This window comes from Eretmochelys imbricata, chromosome 1 (assembly GCF_965152235.1).
Source record: "Eretmochelys imbricata isolate rEreImb1 chromosome 1, rEreImb1.hap1, whole genome shotgun sequence".
Taxonomy (NCBI): Eukaryota; Metazoa; Chordata; order Testudines; family Cheloniidae; genus Eretmochelys; species Eretmochelys imbricata.
Window position 1 is genome coordinate 239,374,573 of NC_135572.1, and position 20,484 is coordinate 239,395,056.

Sequence of the window (20,484 nt, forward strand, 5' to 3'; positions counted from 1 at the left end):
CTAATTGCTATTAATTTTTTTGATCATGATTAATTTTTTTGAGTTAATCGCGTGAGTTAACTGTGATTAATCGACAGCCCTAGTTGTTAGATAACTATATAAAGATGTAGATATTGATTTACTGTTATTGTGTGGTGAAATTCTCTTAGTATCAAGGGTCCATGCACCATTTTGAAGGCTTAAGTGACGCTTAAGCAGGACACAGACCTTTCTGCATGGGGTGAATTTCACCCTGGGGTGCCTACCAATGAAGATATGGGGCCAGATCCTCATCTGATATGAACTGATGCAGCTCCACTGGAGTCGCACTTAGTTACACTGGTTGAGGATCTGCCTGTAGATTTCTGTCTTGTTTTGTTTTGTTTCTGCTGCATTTTCATCTTCTAAGGTTGCAATCCAAAGCAATGAGATTCATTTACGTTAATTACTGATGAAAACCCTTCCACGTGGTTCCTCAGTTTTCCGTCCATAAAATGGGGACAATAATACTTCTTTTCTCTCCCAGCTATTGTCCGTCTTTTGTCTATTTGGATTGTAATTTATTTGGGACAGAGTCCATCTCTTACTGTATGCCTGTATAGTGCCTAGCATGATGATGCCCTAGTCTTGGTAGGGCCGCTACGTTCTACGGTAATAAAAATAATACTAACCATAGTCTGAAATGTAGCATCACTTTACTGGTTTTATGGCATCTCATATGAACCAATGAGTTGCAGCAGCTGTTCTGCATCAGAGAAGAAGTTCTATCCTCCCACACTCAAGAGAGTTTCTAGCCTTAGAAATGAATTAGAACAACAACACAAACAAGAAAATAGTGCTCCATTCTACAGTGGGAAACTGATTTTGATTGCTAGGTAATTTTTGATCTGGTTAGATGGTACCAGAGGCTATTGCCTCATATTAATGAAAGGTCAAATCCCAGACTCCATGCTGAGTTTGTATAAAGTGCACTTGATAAAGGATGGTTTTGCAGAATCACAGAGAAATAACCCTTTCCACAAGCCATAAAAGAGCAATAGCGGGGTTGCTTCCTGGATCCTACTGCATTCTCAGTGAATGGGGTTGTATGGGTGTTTCAGAGCAGTCCAGAGTCCATCATCTTGAGTCTGAGAGATGGGTTTTTCATTTTACAAATTCAATACACAAGTGAATAAGTTCCAGTTTTGTAAAGTTGTGTACATGGTTTTACAAATGTGGGCCTAAGTGACAAAGGCAAAACAAAATTGTAGGATTTTAACGTGGGGCAGAAGGAAGGCAAGCCTTATCCTACACTACTGAAGTCAATGGGAGCTTTGTTATTGCAGGGTCAGGTCTGAAATAGGAAACCTTGGGAAGGAGGTTGATTATAGCATGACTAGTTTTTGAGCTGGCAAAACAGTTACAAGTGGCCATTTCTTCCAACTTTTACCATGTAGATTGATCTGTCATCTGGGGCTCACCATTTAAAGATGGGATGGCTGCCATTTCTGGCATATATGTAAAGAAGGAGATGCCTGCACCTCAGGAACAACTAGAAGTGAGCAATTGTGGTGAGATGAGAACTGAAATCATCAGATACAAGAATCCTCAAATGGAAACCAGATCCCAAAGCAGGTTTGTTTGCTTCTGCACTGAATACAGAGTTCTGATGGAAAGTTGGTTTTCTTATTTAAAGAGAGCAATAAGGTGGGTGTGGCATTTTACAGTTCAATAAAAGAAATTCCCTGCCCTAAGGAACTTGTGATATCCAATTTTGCCAACCTCAGGCATTCAAAAACCATGAATCAAGCCTCCAGAAACAGTGAAATTCAAAAACAAATAATAAATGTTGCATTCTTCACATAGTGGTTTCTGAGGCTTTAGGGTGCACTATCTTCACATTTCCAAGCTTTTCTCAGCTCTGTGAGGACTAGAAATGTACTATTTTTTTTCTTCTTTGGTTTTCTGTTTTTCCCAAATACAACTGAGATTCTTATGAAATGTCTTTATTCCAGGAGCTGGGGCTTTAAGAAAAACATGCAAGATGTGCTAAAATCACAAGAGTTGGCAACAGTATCTAGAGATGTCAAGGACAACCCAAAGTAGCTTATTGTAATGCTTGACACCTCTTTGAATAGACTAACCCAAGAGTGATCAACAATGATTTTCTTCCTAATCACAAGGATCCACCCTAGGACAATGGTTTGCTACAGAGACTGGTCAGGCTGAAGGAAACCCAGTTTGGACTGTAGGGGAGTCTGGAACTTCCTGGCAAGACACCTGGCAAAGGTCTGAAGCCGACCATTTGGTCACATGGCAAAGGGGGCAGAAACCTTATTTAAAGGCAGGATCAGTTCCAGTCTCCCTCTTCTTCAGAGTCTGACCATTGCCAGCAGTAGAAGGAGAGGCAGGAGGGCCTACCCACCTGAACACGGAGTGGGTCCAATGGCTCAGAAGAAGACCTGAGCATAGACACAGTGGGGAGTGTGTAAAGGCATTTGTTGTTTTGCCCAATGATCTGCACTCTTGTATGCTTTAAGAGTCAATGTTACTATGGTTTTAGAAGCCCTTGTGCAAAGCCTGTGTTCCTTGCTTTACCTGCCACATGATCCCCGAGGGGTTAAATCGCCCACAGAGATGGAACTCTGGTGAAAGCATGCAAAAGCAACTGGGAGGTCAGAGCACTGACTTCAGGGTCTAGGGCAGTTGGACCCTAGAGTCCCACATCTTAGGTAAGGGTGGCAGACAGGGAGTCTGCGCCTTAGAGCTAGAGACTGTGACTAGATGCTGGCCAGACCCACTGGCTTGGAAACGTGGGATCCAGAGGTTGGGACCAATTACAACAGACTGGTGACTGTCCACTACGGGAACTCAATCAGGTCTGTAACACCATCACCATCGCATCTAATTTATGCAAAAATAGGGGTTTAATGGGGATTTAAGTGACAGACAGGCCTCATGCTGGCCCACTGCACAAAAGTAACTTTGCCCTCCATGCTTTGCTTTGTGTATGCAATTAAATCTTTGCAGAGAAGTAGGATAAGACCACACTTCTTGTATGAGAATTATTGGCCTTGTAGATTAACGGAAAGAGAAATGACAAGAGTCTACTGTACTGTATTGTTTAATAGCACTCACTGAGACTACAGTTTAGGAGCCCAAACTGGGGTCAAGAAAACAGCAAGGACTGATTGCACGCATGTGGATATACCAGAATAACTTAATGGATTTTATGTACTGTATCAAAAAGAACAACACCCCCCCCCCCCCCCGAATCCTGAGTTAACAATTTAAGCAACAACAACAGCAGTTTTGTCAACTTATTTTAAAATATTGCACACAAGCCATGTTAAAACAGTATTAATAATAAGGTTTCAAAATCAAGAATCCAAAAGTTAAGAAATGCCAGAATTAAGGTTGCCGGTGCAACTTTAATCAGCTCCATTGTGCATATGCATTATGATGCATTTAATTACATGATCACATACTATTTTTTCCACATTTTGTCCTTTTTCTCTGCACAGGGTGTACCTGCTCTGGGGATGAACCAGGGCTGTGTAATGAAGGGGAGTTCATTAGCATGCTTAGTGTGGGCAGAACCTTCAAGGAATGAAGCTGCAAAGTTTTAACAAGTCTCTACTGAATATGTGTGAACTGCAAATTTCAAAAGTTTATAATTTGAGTAGATTTTCTTGAGGAAGGCAAAATGCACATTCTTGACATAAAGGCCAATCCTGCCAAATTTCAAGTCCATGCTCCAAAGTATATTTTCCCCTCGCCTTGTTCTCAGAAATAGCTGAACTATTTTGGCTGAAAAAAAAATTCAACCTACGGTAGAATACCCAGCATGGAAAATTTGAGCCCAAACAGTTAATGTTTGGCAAAGTTATAAGCAAGTGAAAACAGGTTCTTATAATGGGAAGTGTTGGGCAACCTTAATAATAGGTAGTGCTACCAACCTTGCCTATAAATAATATGGTATTGAAAAGTCTGCATTTTGGAAAGCAGACCCATTTAAGTAGTGGCAGTGGCTGGAGGTATTCTTTTTGTGCTGAACAGATGTGCAAGGTTTTGGGAGTTGGGGTTGGGGGAGAAAGCTCCATGTGTTGTCTGCCCCCCATTGTGCACCTGAGTAGGAGCAGCCAGAATCTGGCCCTATTTTGTGGTTCTTTGGTTCAATTTATTACAGTTTAATTTTCATTTTTCTAAAAATGGAAACAGAATAAATCTTTATTTTTTGGATCTGACTGATATTTTGTGTGTGCTCAGACAGGAGGAGCTGGATACCATACTCCTGAAGAAAGACGAGGACTTAAAGAATTTAAAACTTCTCATGGCCCAAAAGGAAATAGATTTGCAAGAGCTGAAAACCCAAAGGACATTATCCTCAGTACAGCTGGATCTAGCCATGAAAGAGCTTGAGGAGCTAAATAAAAACATCCTGATGTCTCAAAGAAAGTAAGAAACTAAGTTTAGGTTTCGGACAGAAATTTGCAAGTTTCTCCTTTCTTACCTCTGGCTATTTCTGTTGTATTCACAAATAGCTATATCTCTTAGTCTTGTATCAAAGAGCAATGCATATTTAAAGGTACAAGCCCAGACACTCAGCTGCATCCAAGCTGTGTTTGCTACATCTCAGGAGAAGGAGGGCAATGGTGGCTGTATTGCAGCTTAGCAGCCCTAGGATTCTAAGACCATCTCAGGGCTGATAGTCTCTGGCATGAATTAGAGCAGCCTTTGGCACTATCCTCAGAGGTTGTTTTTGCAGTTGGGAATAGCTGGAGTGCAGTGATGCTCTGGCCACACCCACTTTCTTGTGGTTATAGCTGCTACACTGACAGAAAAAAGATGGACTGCTGATTCACTAAAAGAAAAGGAGTACTTGTGGCACCTTAGAGACTAACCAATTTATTTGAGCATAAGCTTTTGTGAGCTACAGCTCACTTCATCGGATGCATGAAGTAATGCTGATTCACTGGCCTTATATTACCCAGAGATTTCCCTGTATGCAAGTGTACTTCTCTTGTAGCCATTTAAGCTGGCTTTCTGGCATGGAGGCACAAAGCAGCCAAGCATAGTCCTAGATGTAATCCACACTATTCTAAATACATCAGAGCAAATCTTATTTGGTAGCACTACTGAGTTCTGCGATGCAATATCAATGAGACTTCTCACATGACAGGATTTGGCTCATAAGGAGAGCCAAATCTCACTCTTATTACAGGAGTGGTGCTTTGGATAACATACTGTTTTTGTAAGGCATGTACTGCTTTAGAGAGAGCATAACTCTTTTGAGAATAATTTCAATGTAAAAAGTAAAAAACACAATAAAAAATGGATTAAAAAGGCAGAAAATGTCCTGGAAGTTTCTCTTGTTCCTTTATTTGAGCCATGGTTAAACTCAGGAGCTTGGCAAGTTGACCCCCCAAAGGGTTTTCCTGGCTCTCAGAGCTTTTATTGTCTGTACAAAACACACTGAGCACCCTGTGGTGCTTGTCCTCAACTAGCAAATGTCAACTGCAGTGTAACCCAGGTTTATTTAAAATAGCTGAGCAGAGCTCATGAGCGTGACAAATTCAGATGAGCTGCTTTGCTGCCAGACTTAATGGCTGTATTCTGCTCCGCAAACTTTGATGAGAAGCAATTTAGAATAATGTGACATAGCAGCAGTCAAAGGAGCTCGGAAAATTGTTGTGGCTCCCGTGATTAACTGTTCAATAGACTGTTCTGGCTGCTTCTTGTGTGCCTCTTAATATGAGCAGCAGCCATTCATCTACGATCAGTGGATGCAATGATCAAGGAATTGCTTTGCGTGTGTGGTCGGGCATGGAGCACTGGTCTTTCACATCCTCTCCTTTCCCCAGTAAGAGAGTCACATGACCTGACATCCTTTGACTTTTTGCCTCTATACCTAATTGAAAGCACCGGACCTCATTGTATGTTTTAAGTGTCCTTATATTTCCCTATCAAACTGTAGTGCTCCAACAGAGGGAAGAATGGATGTAAATCAGAAAAGTGCTACTTATAGCCCTGCATTGTATTAATGGAAGTACATGGAGATAAGTAGACTCACATTGTGTGCCAGCTTCAGGGTGGCTGGCATTAGGATATTTAGGGGCTTCCACTGTGACTATTTAGTGGGGTCCCCCATCTTTGCAATTTGTCCTTTCCCCCTAAAAAATTCTCACCATTTTCTCTTCTCCCATCCCCTTTCCACTATTAACTCTCTCCCTCTCACTCAGTCAGGAGCTGTTGAGGGCCAGATAATCTTTCCTTTTCCGACAGCCCATGCCATAGCACCAGTGAAGAGAATCAGTGAATATTTGTGGTCTCCCCCTTTCCCACTGTTAAGCCTGGTGACAGACGAGAGACTTGGAAGCTGGGGCTTTTCTAGCAGCAAGTCAGTGGAGAGCACATTGATCTTCGCCCTACCTAAGAGCTAAAAAGCACCTAAAAGAAGAGCACTGATCAATGCATTTTAGGGTGCAATTTATCCCAGTGCACAGGGCCATCAGTACGCACATCTTAGTCCCACACAGGCTAATTTCACTCTTAGATAGTAATACGCCCCTCATTCCCATGTTAAATTTGAAATTGTCCTGCACGTTGGAAGCCCATTATGAGTTGAGGTCCCAAAATAAACAACATCCAGGCTATAAAGGCTCTGATAGCCACTATCAAAGAAATATAGCTATCATAATTGCATGTCCATTTATCCTATCACATGGGTACCTAAGACAAACCTACAGTACTTGGTATTTAATTGATACTTATTACTATTTTTCATGGATTAATTAAATTTGTACCCAGCAGATTACGTGATAATTATCCTTACATTTGTTATGGGAAACTAGAAATTGCATGGGTTGTTAACAACAAGCAAACAGAATGTAATTGCAAAAACACAACATGATTATCTGTACAAGATTTTGATCACAGATGTTATCACTTCAAAGAACCAAGGCTATCTTACAAGATAAAAACTGGCCAGTTTAGCACCTGAAAATATGAAAACAAAGCACCGAGTGGGAGCTTTTCCGCAGGCTGGACGCAAAATCTTGATAAATGTAGGATTGAGATGTTGAACAGTTTGCTATCCCCTATGTCTAATTAAATGTAGAAAAACCTTGTTTTTTGGTCCTGTGGAAGACAGAGTGTTCTTTGGATGGGGCACGGGTCTGTAAGTCAGGCAGCTTCAGTTCTATTCTTAGCTCTGCCACTACATGTAATCTTAGGCAAATAACTTCACCTGATTCCCCTCCCACCCTTTGTCTGCTCCAGTGGCTCTCAATGTATTTACCATTGTGGGCTGCATCCAGTACTACCTATATGGCTCTGAGAATGTCACATGGGCCGCAGCTCTGTGCTGATTGGGCCATAAGAGGCCCCGCAGGCCACGGGTTGAGAACCACTGGTCTTTTCTATCCATTTAGACTGTAAACATTCTGGAGCAGGGACTGTCTCTTACTATGTGCTTGTACAGCACCTAGCACAATGGGGCCTCTAAGTACTACCATAATAATACATAAATAATATAATATAAAAATGATAAATAATGGTACGTAGAAATGGTCCACCATCAATAATGGTGACTACATTCTGAATTATAGTGTTGGTAGCATGGAAATCCATGCTTCAAGGATAAACCTTGAAGTCCTCTGTCATGCAGGATTCCCAGTGGAGTCAATGGGAGCTTGGCTTGAGTAAAACCTGCAGGATTTAGCCCTAAGGTTGTCATTTAGCCCTTTCTGCCTAGTTAATAAAACACATGGGATGAGAACCATTGTCCAAGACTCTTGCCGAGGTCTGAGCTGGAGCAGCGACAGCCTTAACGTGGAGGCTCTCCATTGTCATTTTAAAAATAAATTTAAAATTCTCTGATTTAACTTTCGGTTTTCTTGAACATTTATTTTAAACATAGATTTTTTTAAAAAGCTAAAAGCCCATCATGGTCCTCCCTAACCTGGAAAAATACTTCGCAACAACCACGTAACCAGCCGGCCCTAATGTAACTTAGAACTCCTTGAAGCTGTGTGTCTGTTGACGTTGCTTTTTGTAACGGGTGTAGTTTCTTTTCTGACACTGGTCTGTATGCATTTGTAGCATCCACATACACCTTTACATCATCTTTGAGCTCGCAGGTAGTTGAGTGAGATACTGACTCCATGGTAGAGCATCTGCTGCTACCAGATTTTTCCCAGGAACATAATGAGCAACTGGGTTAAATTGCATTAACCTGATCAAAAGATGTTGGCATCTCAGCGTGGCTTGACCAAGGTCTTTTTCAGCAAAGAGGGTTACAAGAGGTTTATGGTCTCTTATCAGTGCAAAAGAATCCAGCCCATACAGATATATGTAAAAGTTCTCACATGCCAGTAGGCTTGCCAGGCACTCCTTTTCACTCACTGTGTACATTTTTCTGCTTCTGTGAGTGTACAGAGCAAAATTCAACTTCCACTCAGATCCACATTGTTGCCATAATATACCGCCTAGGCCATAGCTGCTTGCATCTGTACTCATCCTTGTGGACTTATTCATATCACAGTATTTGAGAACTGCAGCTCTTCAGATAATTTCTTTTACCTTTTTTGAAGTCAATTTCTTGATTTAGCACCCATGGTCATGATGTGTTGGACTTTAATAGTTCATTTAGTTGTTTTTGTTGCTGTAGAAAGGTCTTGTTGGTATTGTCTGAGGTAATTTACTAACCTAGGCCATGTATCAGTTCTGGTACATACGTTGATGCATTCAGTTCTTGAATTGCTTTTACTTTGTCAGGGTTAGGACTTTGTTTTTTGTCCACCCCAAAAACCTCGATTTAGGGTAGACAGAAAACTCACTTTTCTTTGTTTAGCTTCAGTCCAGGCTGACTGAACTCCTGAAGGATGGGACCTGCCAAAAGAACATATCAGAAAAAAAAATGTCGTCCTACAGAAGATGTCAGTTTTTATTATTGTTGAAAAACAGAAATCCTGAAAAGTTAAAATGTTTCAGTTGTGACCAAAAACTGCTGAAAACTGAAAACAATTCAGCCAAAAACTGGGGGCAGGAAAGAAGAATAATTTTTGTCAAAAGTTTTCAGTTATCCAACATAGAAATCAAAATATTTTGAGGAAAACAGACCTTTTTCGTGATAACTTACATTTAGTTAAAGCCCCACAAAGTTTCAACAGAAAATTTTCAACCAACTCTAATTGCTAATTTTATTTGTCAGTAAAATGCCATGTGCATCTAAATCACTTCCTGAACTATCTTAAACAATCATCCTCTTTCTCTGTGTTAAATATCACATATATGACACAGCCTTCCACAGTCTTTATTAAGACAAACCTTCCAATTAAGTCATGAAACATCTTGGGCCAAATTCAAGGAAGTCAGTAGACGTACAATTTACACACAGGCTGGATTTGTCTCGACAGCTTAATTTGGTGCATAAATATAACTTAACTGAGCCTGTAACAATAGTTTTATGGATATAACTACAAGAAATGTTAAAAAACTAACAGAAGATTTTATTAGTTATTTCTAGTCATAATATGTAACTTGTTCCTGGATACATTTTGACTCCCTCACATTACATACAAAAAGCAGAGCTAGAGTCTAATGACTGAGGACCTGATCCCACTGGGTTCCATCTGAACTAAGGAACTATACTTAAACTGGGTTTAGATATATGTAAGGAACCAGGTGTAGCAGGTGTGGTCTGGTGGTCATAGCTGGGCTGGTGTCTACAAGTCAAGGATGGCCACAAAGTGGTAGTCAGTGAGCAGGGATTGGGTAATTGCTAGAGCCAGCATCAATCAACACAGGTCAGAGTCAGGGTATGGCCAGAGACTGGAGATCAGAGACAGCTACCAGGCTGGAATCAGGAGGCCAGAGTCAGAATGGGGACAGAGACGAGATTAGAAAACAAGATGAGGTCTGGACTCACAGCAGGCCAGAAGTCTTTGTGATTCCCAGACAACTTCCTTGGTTACCCTCCAGGGTTAAATATTGTGATTGGCGAATCAGAAGGCCACAGGCTGCTGTCACTCTGGACCCTTTGGGCAGTACTTCCTGTGGTGTGTGATCTCCACAGTGCTCCCTGGGGCTCTCCCAGGCTCTTCAACTCTGGGTTCTAGACTCATGCATGGGTTCTAGACCAATGTTTTTCAAACCATGGGTCGTGACCCAGTACCAGGTCGCCTTGCTGTGGTCAGCACCGCCGACCTGGACGTTAAAAGTCCCATCAGCAGTGCTACCCAGTTAAGGCAGACTAGTGCCTACTTTTTCCAACACCACGCTGTGCCCTGGAAGTGGCCAGCGGCAGGTCTGGCTTCTAGGCAGGTGGGCCACGGGGTTCTGTGCGCTGCCCCCACCCCAAGCCCCATGAACTGGCCAATGGGAACTGCGGGGGGCAGAGGGGGGGCAGTGCCTGCTGGCGTGAGCCTCCTCCTAGGAGCCGGACCTGCTGCTGGCCGCTTCTGGGAGGCAGTGCGATCCACGGTGTACCCCGGCTGTGCCGCTGACTGGGAGCGGTAAGTCCATGCCCCAACCCCGGAGGTAAGTCCATGCCCCAACCCCGTGCCCCAATTCCCTGCACCAGCCCTGAACCCCCCCCAAACCTGGAACCCCTTCCTGCACCCCAACCCCCTCGTCCTCAGCCCCACTCCAGAGCCTGCACCCTCTGCCCAGAGCCATGATCCTTTCCTGCACCCCAACCCCCTGCCCCAGTCCTGAGCCCCCCCAAACCCAGAACCCCTCATGCACTCCAAACCCCTCATTCCTGGCCCCAGCCCAGAGCCTGCACCCCTAGCCCAGAGCCCTGACCCCCTCCTGCACCCCAACCCCCTGCCCCAGCCTAGAGCCGCCTCCCACATCCTGAACCCCTCATCCCCAGCTCCGTTGGGTCGTGGGCATGAACAATTTTCTTCAACTGGATCCCCAGAAAAAAAGTTTGAAAACCACTGGTCTAAACTTATCCTTTCAGCATGATTCAGTCTAAATTGGTTCCTAACATGGGCTCCCAATTCTGCAAATAAAAGTAGTCTCATTAACTAGTGCTTGGCCGGGAAGTAGAAAGCCTCGTCTACACGAGGGCTGTTTGCCTCAATAAAGAAATAAATAAATAAACCCCACCATTGCTGACAGCAGAGAGGAAGGGAAAACATGAATCAGGAGAATATTTAAAACTATTCAGGGAGAATAAGCCAGTAATTTAAGAATGCCCTGACTACCCCATTACCAAAGCAAGCACTTTTCACATGCTTATTATAAAACAAAGATGGGATCCCAAAGACTTACTTGCAACTTCTGGTTGCTCTCTCTCTCTCTCTCTCTCTCTCTGCATATTGAAGAAGCTTCAGCCAAATTGCAAAGTAATTGTCCCTTTTTCAATAAGCAGCGTTTTTCTAACATTTATGCTATTTATACATCTCCATTTATCGTAAAACTACTACTCTTTTCCAAAGCAAATTCATCACTAAAAGCTGTGAGATCCGTGTATAGTCCAGGCACTTCAGGCCAGACGCACTGGGAAAAGCCCTGACCCCACGAAAGACAGTGAAAAGGATCCTGTTGATTTCAACAGAGCCAGGATACCACGGTAGTTGCACTAGGGCTCCTTTGTATTAGCCAGGCTGGCAAAAAGGCAAGTAGGATGGGCATAATCTCTACCCTCAGTGAATAACTTCGACACAAAGGGCCTGCATGTCAGGTGCAGTGCTGGCCTTCATGCCTCTCCAGAATAGTCTTTTGCTTCCCCCAGGGCAGGTGGTGGTCTCGGTGGAGGCAGGCCAGAGGGAGCAGGGCTAGGGTGCAAACTTGTCTTGGTGATTGCGTCCCCTAGCAATGTCCCATGTGGCCTTTGTAACAGGACCCAGTTAAGGCTGTGCAAGCCATAGTCAGCCCCACGGATCACGCCAGCTGTGTGTAACCTCTGAACAGGGGAGGCAGAGGAATGTGTCTGGCTCTTCATCCTCCTGTGGATCATCCCCCACCGCAGTCTCCCCAGTGGATGTGCTAATAGTTCGTGTTTCATAACCACTTTGATTTGGACTGATACCTTGTGAAAGAACAACAGCAACAGATCTTTCTCTTTATCCTGGACTACTTTAGGTATGAAGAGGAATTTTCCCAGCGACTGAAATTACAGGACCAGATACTGCAACTCAAACACCAGCTGGAGCATCAAAAAGAAAATTGTTTACAGGTGAGGCTAATAACCCTGCTCCTAAATGGTGCTTTAGAAGCCTATTCAGCATCTCCTAATCAGACTGCTAAAGTGCCTGCAGAATTGTCCTTCCTCCAGCAATGGATTAACATGGGCTGCTCTTTACTCGAGCACGCTTGGGAAGCTGGTGTCTGTGAATGTTTATAGGGCCAGGTCTCCATAATTCCAAAGATGATGGAAGTTCACCACTGCCCAAAAGCTTGTTTGCATGTAGAGCCAGCTTCAGGATTTTCCCACCAACCCTGCCGTGTGAGTCAGCTGGATCTCTGCATTACTGAAAGCCCTAGCAAGTAGTGTTTGTGCTCTTTAGTGCCTTCTTCCTTGTGTATCACAGTAGCTTAACTACGCTGATGTCTATATCATCTCTATGTATATATTTTCTTTTCATCTTCTTGCTTTGGCCAGGAAGGATGGTCTTTGGTTAGAGTCAGAAACCCGGATCATATTCCTGGCTCTGTCTCAGTTTTTCTGGCCCTGATTCTTCACTACCTCACACCTTGTGTGGTCATTTCTAGGAGAGCAAAGGTGGGCATAAAATGCTGCTACTGGTTTAAGTGACTGGAGAATTTAATTGTGGTCGTGTTTTGCTCTCCTGCTGCCAGGCTTACATGATTACATCAAGTGAAAGGGGAATCAAATCCTCTGTGTGAAGGCAGGCAAATCACTTCCTGTTGTGCTGAAGTGTGAGTTGCTGTGAGGAAGCAGAGGATTGAAATCCCCATTGTAATGTATTGACTTTCCTCCCTGTACTCCAGCACGCTGATTTAAACCACAGCATGGTTACTGTGAAATGTCGGCTGAGACAGGCAGTAGAGAAGTGGAGAAGATAAGTGACGTCTCTTAGCCCTGGTCTACACGGGGGCGGGGGGAATAACTACGTGAATAACATAGCTGAAGTCGACGTACTTAGATCGACTTACCGTGGTGTCTTCACTGTGGTAGGTCGACTGCTGCCGCTCCCCTGTCGACTCTGCCTGTGCCTCTTGCGGTGCTGGAGTACAGGAGTTGACGGGAGAGCGCTTGGGGGGTCGATTTATCGCATCTAGAGTAGATGCGATAAATCGATTTCCCGCTGGATCAATCGCTGCCCGCCGATCCGGAGGGTAGTGAAGACATACCTTTAGGAGTGTTGTGTGTGTGTTTTTTGTTTTTTTTTTTAAACAAAGCATAGATTAGCCAATAGGGGCTGATTAGCTGAAGCCAAAAGGAGGTAGAGGTGAGGCTCATAAAATGCCAGCAGCTGCAAAAGGCAATTCATGTCACACATTCTGAGCAAAAAATGTGGATCTTATTAGGGTAAGCAGTCATAAAGTTTAAGGCTAGAAGGGACCACCAGATTATCCAGTCTGATCTCCTTTGTATCCCAAGCCACTAAACCCCACCCAGTTACCCCTGTATTAAGATCAGTAAAATGGATTAGACTATAGTAGTACAGCTTTCAGAAGACTAAACTATTGTGTGCCACAGGCAGAGAACAGAAGGGACCAAGAAGCAACCTGGGGCCTCTGCAATGGCAGGGAACTGATTTGGTGAGAGATACCTAGCTGATTCATTAGTATGCCTCTCCTGGCTGCGGGTGTCTGGGTTTGCTATTTTTATTTTTTGAAACGGAAGTATGAATTTTCTCTTTCCGGCTTGTTTGTTATACTAACTAAACAATAAAAGGGAAGCCCCATAGCTCTCTCTGGCTTGTAGGCATCAAGGGGGCAACCAACATCTTTCCCACCCATGGAGATAAGACACTGATTCATGTGTGTTATGTGTTGGAAATACTCCTTTGCTCAGACAAGGAGCAGCAGTAAGAAGTCCTTTATGTAACACAGCAACTACCTTGCTGATCTAGACCAGTGCTTCTCAAATGCGGCCACCAGGGGCTTTTCATGTGGCCACAGCCTCCTGGATGGTGAATGCGAGGGGAGCGCAAAGCAATGGCCCCTCCCCAGGGGTGGGGCTCTGCCCCCCTTTGGAGCCACAAACACTAGAGAAGCAGGCAGCTGTTGTGGGTTCCCCACCTTCCTGAGGGCAGTGGAGCTCAGGCTTCTGGCTTCAGCCTTGGGGTGGCAGGTGGTGGCTGCAGGGTTTTAGAGTCTGGACGCAGGACCATGGGCTCTGGCCCCGAGCCCCAGTCATGCGGCAGCGGGTGCTGTCCCCAGGCTTACCAACCCCCATTGCTCCTTGTCCCTGCTGTGTCCTCTGGCCCCGGGCTTCAGCTACACGGCTGCAGAGGTCCAGTCCCTGGGCTCTGGCCCCAGGCTCTCTAACACCCCATCGCCTGTGGACCTCACTGCCTCTCCTGGCCCCTCACCCACCCATCCCATTGCAGCTGGCTCCCACTGCTTCCCTACCTACCTCCCCATCCAGGGCTCAATTTTTAACCTGGCTTGCCAGGGCTGAATAAGTCTGTTGTGAAAAGTGATATTTGTATATTTGTTAATATCACTTTTCGCAGCCTCCCAGCTAGCTAGCAAGTCTGCTACTGTGAAAAGGGGTGTTAAAAAACATTCAAATATCACTTTTCACAGACGCAGATTTAGTAACTAGCAAGTCTTTATATTAAAAAAAAAAGCAACCAAAAAGCAAAAGAAACAATTACAAAAGAAGACAAGAACATGCAAAGCACATTATTTGTTTCTATTCTATTTAGGTCCAGTAAAGAATAGAGACAACTGTACATTATTTTTATTATTGAGTCTGCAAAAAAACAAACAAACAAAAAAACAGACATAAATAAATTGCAAGGATTTGGACATGTATATGGGCATATTAATTAACTTTAGGACAAACAAATAAAGTATTTTAGGAAAAATTGTCAGAGCGGCCACCAACAAGAGTTGGTGGTCACACTCTGAGGCCAGCAAAATATGTGTTGTGAGAACCCCATGACAATTGGGAGAGGTGTTTGATTGGAATCCCTCTGAGCGCAGACAAAAGAGAGGCAGCATTGCCCAGTGGTTAAGGTACCAGCCTAAGACTCTGGAGAGCTGAGTTAATTTCTCTCTTCCACCACAGACTGTCTGACTGACCTTAGTCTGAGAGTGACAAAGGAACTTAAAGGCACCTAGAAAATCCCTGGAACAATGGGATCTATAAACCCTGTGTTAGGTGCCTAGGTTCCTATATAATGCATTTTGAGGGGAGAGGTGCCTCAGAGTACATCTACACGGCAAACCCCTACCAACACTGAATCTCAGAGTGTGGGTCAGCTGACTCAGACTTACACTATGGGGCTGGGTCTCAGAGTCTGAATGACAGCCCAACCTCAAATATCTACCCTGCTATTTTTAGTCTCATAGCATGAGTCTGCAAGCTGGGCAGGAAGCTGTCTAGGCTAGTCAGTGGGAGATGCTGACAAGAGGGTTTGTCCTAAACCCTGCCCCTTGCCCAGAGTTTGGTGACTAAGTCTGGGCTACAGGGAGAAGACTATCTCTGCTTCACATAGCTGGAAATCCTCTCCTGGAGTTATGTGGCTTAGGTGCTTAAGATGTTTCTTGTAAGCAAGAGGTGGCCTCCCTTATAACCTTTCACCCATTGGTTAGAGCAGAGGCTCTCAAACTGGGAGTTGTGCCCCCGTGGGGTGGGGCATGGAATGTATTCTGAGTATGTGTGAGAAGCTTTGGGCAGGGGGAAACTTACTGCCCACAGTCAGAGCTGGGCGCCCAGCCAGGAGCTGCCACTCTCCGGTCTGCCTTCATACCGGGCCACCCTTACTTCTGCACTGCTGCTGGTGGCAGCACTGCCTACAAAGCTGGGCCCTCTGGCCAGCAGCTGCCTCTCGTGCTCTGCCTTCAAAGCTGGGCAACTGGAGACTGGCAGCTGCTGGCCAGGCACCCAGAGGGGGGTTACCAGATGTCCGGGTAACAGCGGTGACAGATTATCCCCCTTGGGGTGCAGTCTGGGAGCTGTAGGAACTGCAGTGCTTCTCTAGGACACCCACCTGTGTTGGGGACACAACCAGCCTCACCCAGGCCCTGTTATCACCCAATACGACCGCAGGTGCCGCCATGCACCCAAACTGGGCTACGTGAGTGCAAACAGCAGACCCCAACCAGTTTCCCAGCTCCCCAGGCATGCACCTCCCTCTGGAATAGAAAGCCAAAATTATATCATCTTGAACTACACAAGGATCTGCACAGCGTAAACACAGTATGTCTGCCCCTCCCTCAAGGTAGAGAGGAATATGCATACTTGTAGTAACCAAGCTGAGATTTTTCCTGAAACACTTCATTTAAAGGCATGCTGGTTTAGGATAAAATATAAAACAAGTTTATTAACTATGAAAAGATAGACTTTAAGTGATTGTAAGTGATAGCAAACGGATCAAAGCAGATTACCTACTAAATAAACAACACCGCAAACTAAGCCTATGATACTAGAAAGATGGGATAGCAAATTCTCCCCCTGGCTGATGATACAAGCAGGATTTCAGATTCTTAAGCTTTGCAGCTTGGGATCCTCTCCCCTGTTCCAAGTCTTTTTCTTTTGGAGCGTCTCTCAGGTGTTGAGTTGTGGGAGAGTGCAGAATAACAGATGATGTCACTCCCTGCCTGATCTAGCTTTAGCATATGGTGGGAACCCTTTGTTCCAAAAACAGTTCCCAGCCCAGTTTGTGGGAAAATACAGGTACCCAAAATGGAATCCAGAGTCATGTGGGCTGGTCACATGGCCTTGCAGAGTCATAGCAGCCATTATCCATAGGCTGTCAGGAGCATTCTCAGGATAGCTCGCTAGGTATGGGATAAGCTTCTCCTAAGGCCTATTGTTTTCCCTAATGACCCATTACTCTGAATGGGCCCTTTGCAACCAGCTATTTAAACTGGAAGCATCTTGCCTAGTGGGTGTCACTACATGTGAAATACAGATACATAGTCAATATTCATAACTTCAGATACAAAAATGTTACATGCATACAAATAGGATAATCAGATTCAGCAAATCATAACGTTTCCAATGAAACCTTACACGATCCATCTTGTACAAAATGCATCATAATTATGCCATAATCATATCAATAATATCACTATGAAAAATATGGGGTGCAATGTCACAATAGCCTCTTTCTTGATTCTCCGACTTCTATGCAGGCAGATCTTTCAAATACCGGGCAATGTCTTGGATTTTTGCAGAGCAGTTGTTGAAGCTCAGAAAGAGCCCCAATTTGTCCCTCCGTGTATCTGTAGGTGATTGGTCCATTCCCTCGCACCCGCAGCTGTCAGATCCCTGCCCCCCACCCAGGCCTCGGCTCCTAGCTCTGGCGGGGGGGGGTCCCATAGGGAGGTACTGACTGATGAATGGTGCTGCATCTTGGGCTTGCACCAGCCAACCTGCCACTGTGATAGGGAGCAATGCTGCCCCCTCACTCCAGTGAGTACCCCCCCATACACAGGGTACCCCCTCAAGTACACACACATCCCTCCAGTACCCCTAACTATACCCCCCTCCAGCTCTCTTCTGCCCTCCCTAGATCTCCCCGCCCTGCCCTCCCTCCCCCTGCACTTCTGCTACTGTCCTCTTTTTGGGAACCTGAAATATGGTAACCCTGGACATGAGCTACTACAGATGCAAGGAACAGGGGTGGCATCAAATAAGTCTGAGAACCCCTGGGTTAGAGCACACAATTGGATGTTGGAGAGCTTGGTTCAACTCCCTCATCTGCCTGCTGAGGAGAAGGGGCTTGAGCAGGGATTCCCTACCTCTCAGGTGAAAGGACTTATTGGACCATGGAACTGTTCCACAATGGCACATTTTGTGGTCTTATTGTAAGCCTGGCAATGATAAGCTCTGTGCAACAATGTGCTTAACACCAGAATTTATTCAATAGATATATAGGTTGATGTGGATGATCTATAGAACCAAAAAGCAGGCACAAGAGCAACAGCTTGTACTCCTCTTGGAAACCAGCTGGAAACAGCACCACCCTTTCTCTTTCATATATTGCCAAGATTGTATTGCTGTACTGTACTCTGTTCTAAATACCAGTACCCTCTAGTGTGCATCCAAGCAAAGGCTCCACCAATTTACACACTGTTACTATATTTTCTCTTCTCCTGTATTATTTATACAAGAGTCTTCACTTGTTATGTAATGCAGCTTGTCTGCTATTGCATTGACTCCCACTACATTGGCATGAGTACTGTACTGAGCAGGGGAATATTCATTTTAGCATCGCTGCAGAGTGAAGGAGGGGCTCTAATTTCTGAAAGGTAGAAATTCAAGTGGGTCTTAATGCTGCCACCATAATGAGCAGTTAGATAAAACGTCATTGCTCTCCCTCATGCATGATGGGCTCCCCCGGTGCAGGTGCATTGTGGGGGAAGTGGATTCAGAAAAGCCTTATCTCACCAAGCCTTGGACATCTGAGCAGGAACTGGCCAAAATACAGCTCTTGTCCTTCTTTGAGCATTAAGATGATGGCCCAGTTAGCATGGTTAGTGCATTCCATCTTTCCACAGGGAGCATGCCATTCAGGTGCATGACACTGGCTGAGCCCTGGTTCTCCAGTGTACCATCTATTCTAATGCATGCAAACACCACCCCCCCCCAAAAAAAGACTGGAGATAAACATCCTCCATGGTGTTCTCCCTGAGTTATTCTGTTTGTAGTAGGATAGGTGTTTCTCCATGAATGGCTAGATTTTTGCCTTCTCATATTCTGAAGGTGCAATTTGGACCCAAGGAAGTATTCAGAGTGGTGGTGAGAGGAGGTCGGATCACTGAGTGAGATTTTAAAATGTAAATGAAAGGGTGGAATTGTCCAGTTGTCTGTCAGCCGCAATAACTTTTCAGCCCTGGGGACCATTTGGAGATCTGCTTTGATCCAGGCGTACAAACCATGGTTGATTTAGACAAGCCAGCAGATGTATTTGAGGAACAAGCATAAGCCACACATACCCAGTGATAGAAGGGTATCACAGAAAACTATTGCCCTGGGGATTGAACAGTGGCTGACAGTGGGGATTAGATGCACTGGCCTTGGGCATTGTTGCCCAATGGAGGGAAATTTAGAATTTAAGGAGCAACAGGTCTCACCTTAGCTAAGAGTGGTAGCCTTTCTGTATACAGTGTGGTAGAACCCCTTAAAGAATGGAAAGGAACAAAAAAGCAACTCTCTTTTGCCTAGCTGGCTGGTTGCCAGAGGAGCCCTTGGCACCTGCTGCAGGTTGACAGTCTTGGCCAGTTTGTAGTTGGCTGAACCAAGTGTTTTTGGGTTTTCTTGTTTTCTCTGCCTTCTGATTAGTTAGTTTTCTTGGCTGTTCCACTGCGTATATAAACATTTCCTTCCCTAGTTCCCGTGCCTTTGTTATTTCCCCTGGTGAGTTGATGCTGTGACTATTGAATGATGATTTTTCTTTTCATCTCATTTGCAAGCATGCAACGAGGTGAATTAACATGTAGGGGGAAGGATCGGGTGGGGAAGAAACTTAAAAAAGTAAGAACATTGCCTCAGGCTTTAAAAGGAAAATCGTTCTTGATTTTGCTAAACTTCTCTCTTGAGTCTGATTATTTCTGGGTGAATAAGAGATGGACCTGAACTAAAACTCTGAATCCAAACACCCCATACTGAATGCATACGTGTGTGTGTGTGTGAGAGGGGGATGATAGGGATCAGATCTGAATCCAAATTTCCCAGATGGACTCTATCTTTATAATGGGAGAGCCCAAAACCTTACATCTGAACTTCGGGGGAGGTTTTTGGATGCAGATTCAAATGTCACAGTTCAGGTCCATCTGAAGTATTAGCTGAGGTCACTTCTAGATTTGCTAGTTTGTCCTCCCATTCCTTGCTCCTGCTTTTTTCTTGTAAAGCAGCTCTTGATGAGATGAACACATAGAAAACAGAACTGTTTGATCTAACCATCCAGCAACACATGTGCATTGCAAGAACTTTGTGAATCTCATCAGTCATGGACTTCGAACCAATATTTGCCCTCTTCTTAACACTGGCCTTGAACCCACCGTTTTCCATGCCTCTGGGATTAGCTGCTGACACTGTGCATGCAGAGTACTTAAGATGTTTGAGACGCTGCTAGTACTTCTCATCGCTCTGGAGTGTGATTCCATTTGAAGCATAAGTTATGACCTACAATTCAGTTTCATCTCTTTGAGGATGATAGAGCAGTATTCCTTCAACCCAATCATACTGAATGTAATATTCATGTCAGTTGTGTCTGATATGTACAGTAATAAAGGATAAAACCTTTTTCCATAGAATAGAATCTAAATTCTGCTGCATCTTGGGCTAAGAAGTGTTGCTTAGGGTGTGTTTTCAAATAAAACAGTAATAACAGAAGCTTGATATTAAAGGGTGTTAATTCTTAG

General features: G+C 44.4%; 1 protein-coding gene across 1 annotated transcript in view; it reads left to right on the forward strand.

Moving 5' to 3' along the window:
* The first annotated feature begins 1,453 nt into the window (after positions 1-1,453).
* Positions 1,454-20,484, forward strand: part of LMNTD1 (lamin tail domain containing 1) — a 247,267-nt gene continuing 228,236 nt past the window's right edge. The window contains exons 1-3 of the mRNA XM_077807458.1: positions 1,454-1,593; positions 4,228-4,416; positions 12,055-12,148. Of these exons, the coding sequence (XP_077663584.1) occupies positions 1,454-1,593; positions 4,228-4,416; positions 12,055-12,148 (423 nt within the window). The remainder of the gene's footprint in view (positions 1,594-4,227; positions 4,417-12,054; positions 12,149-20,484) is intronic.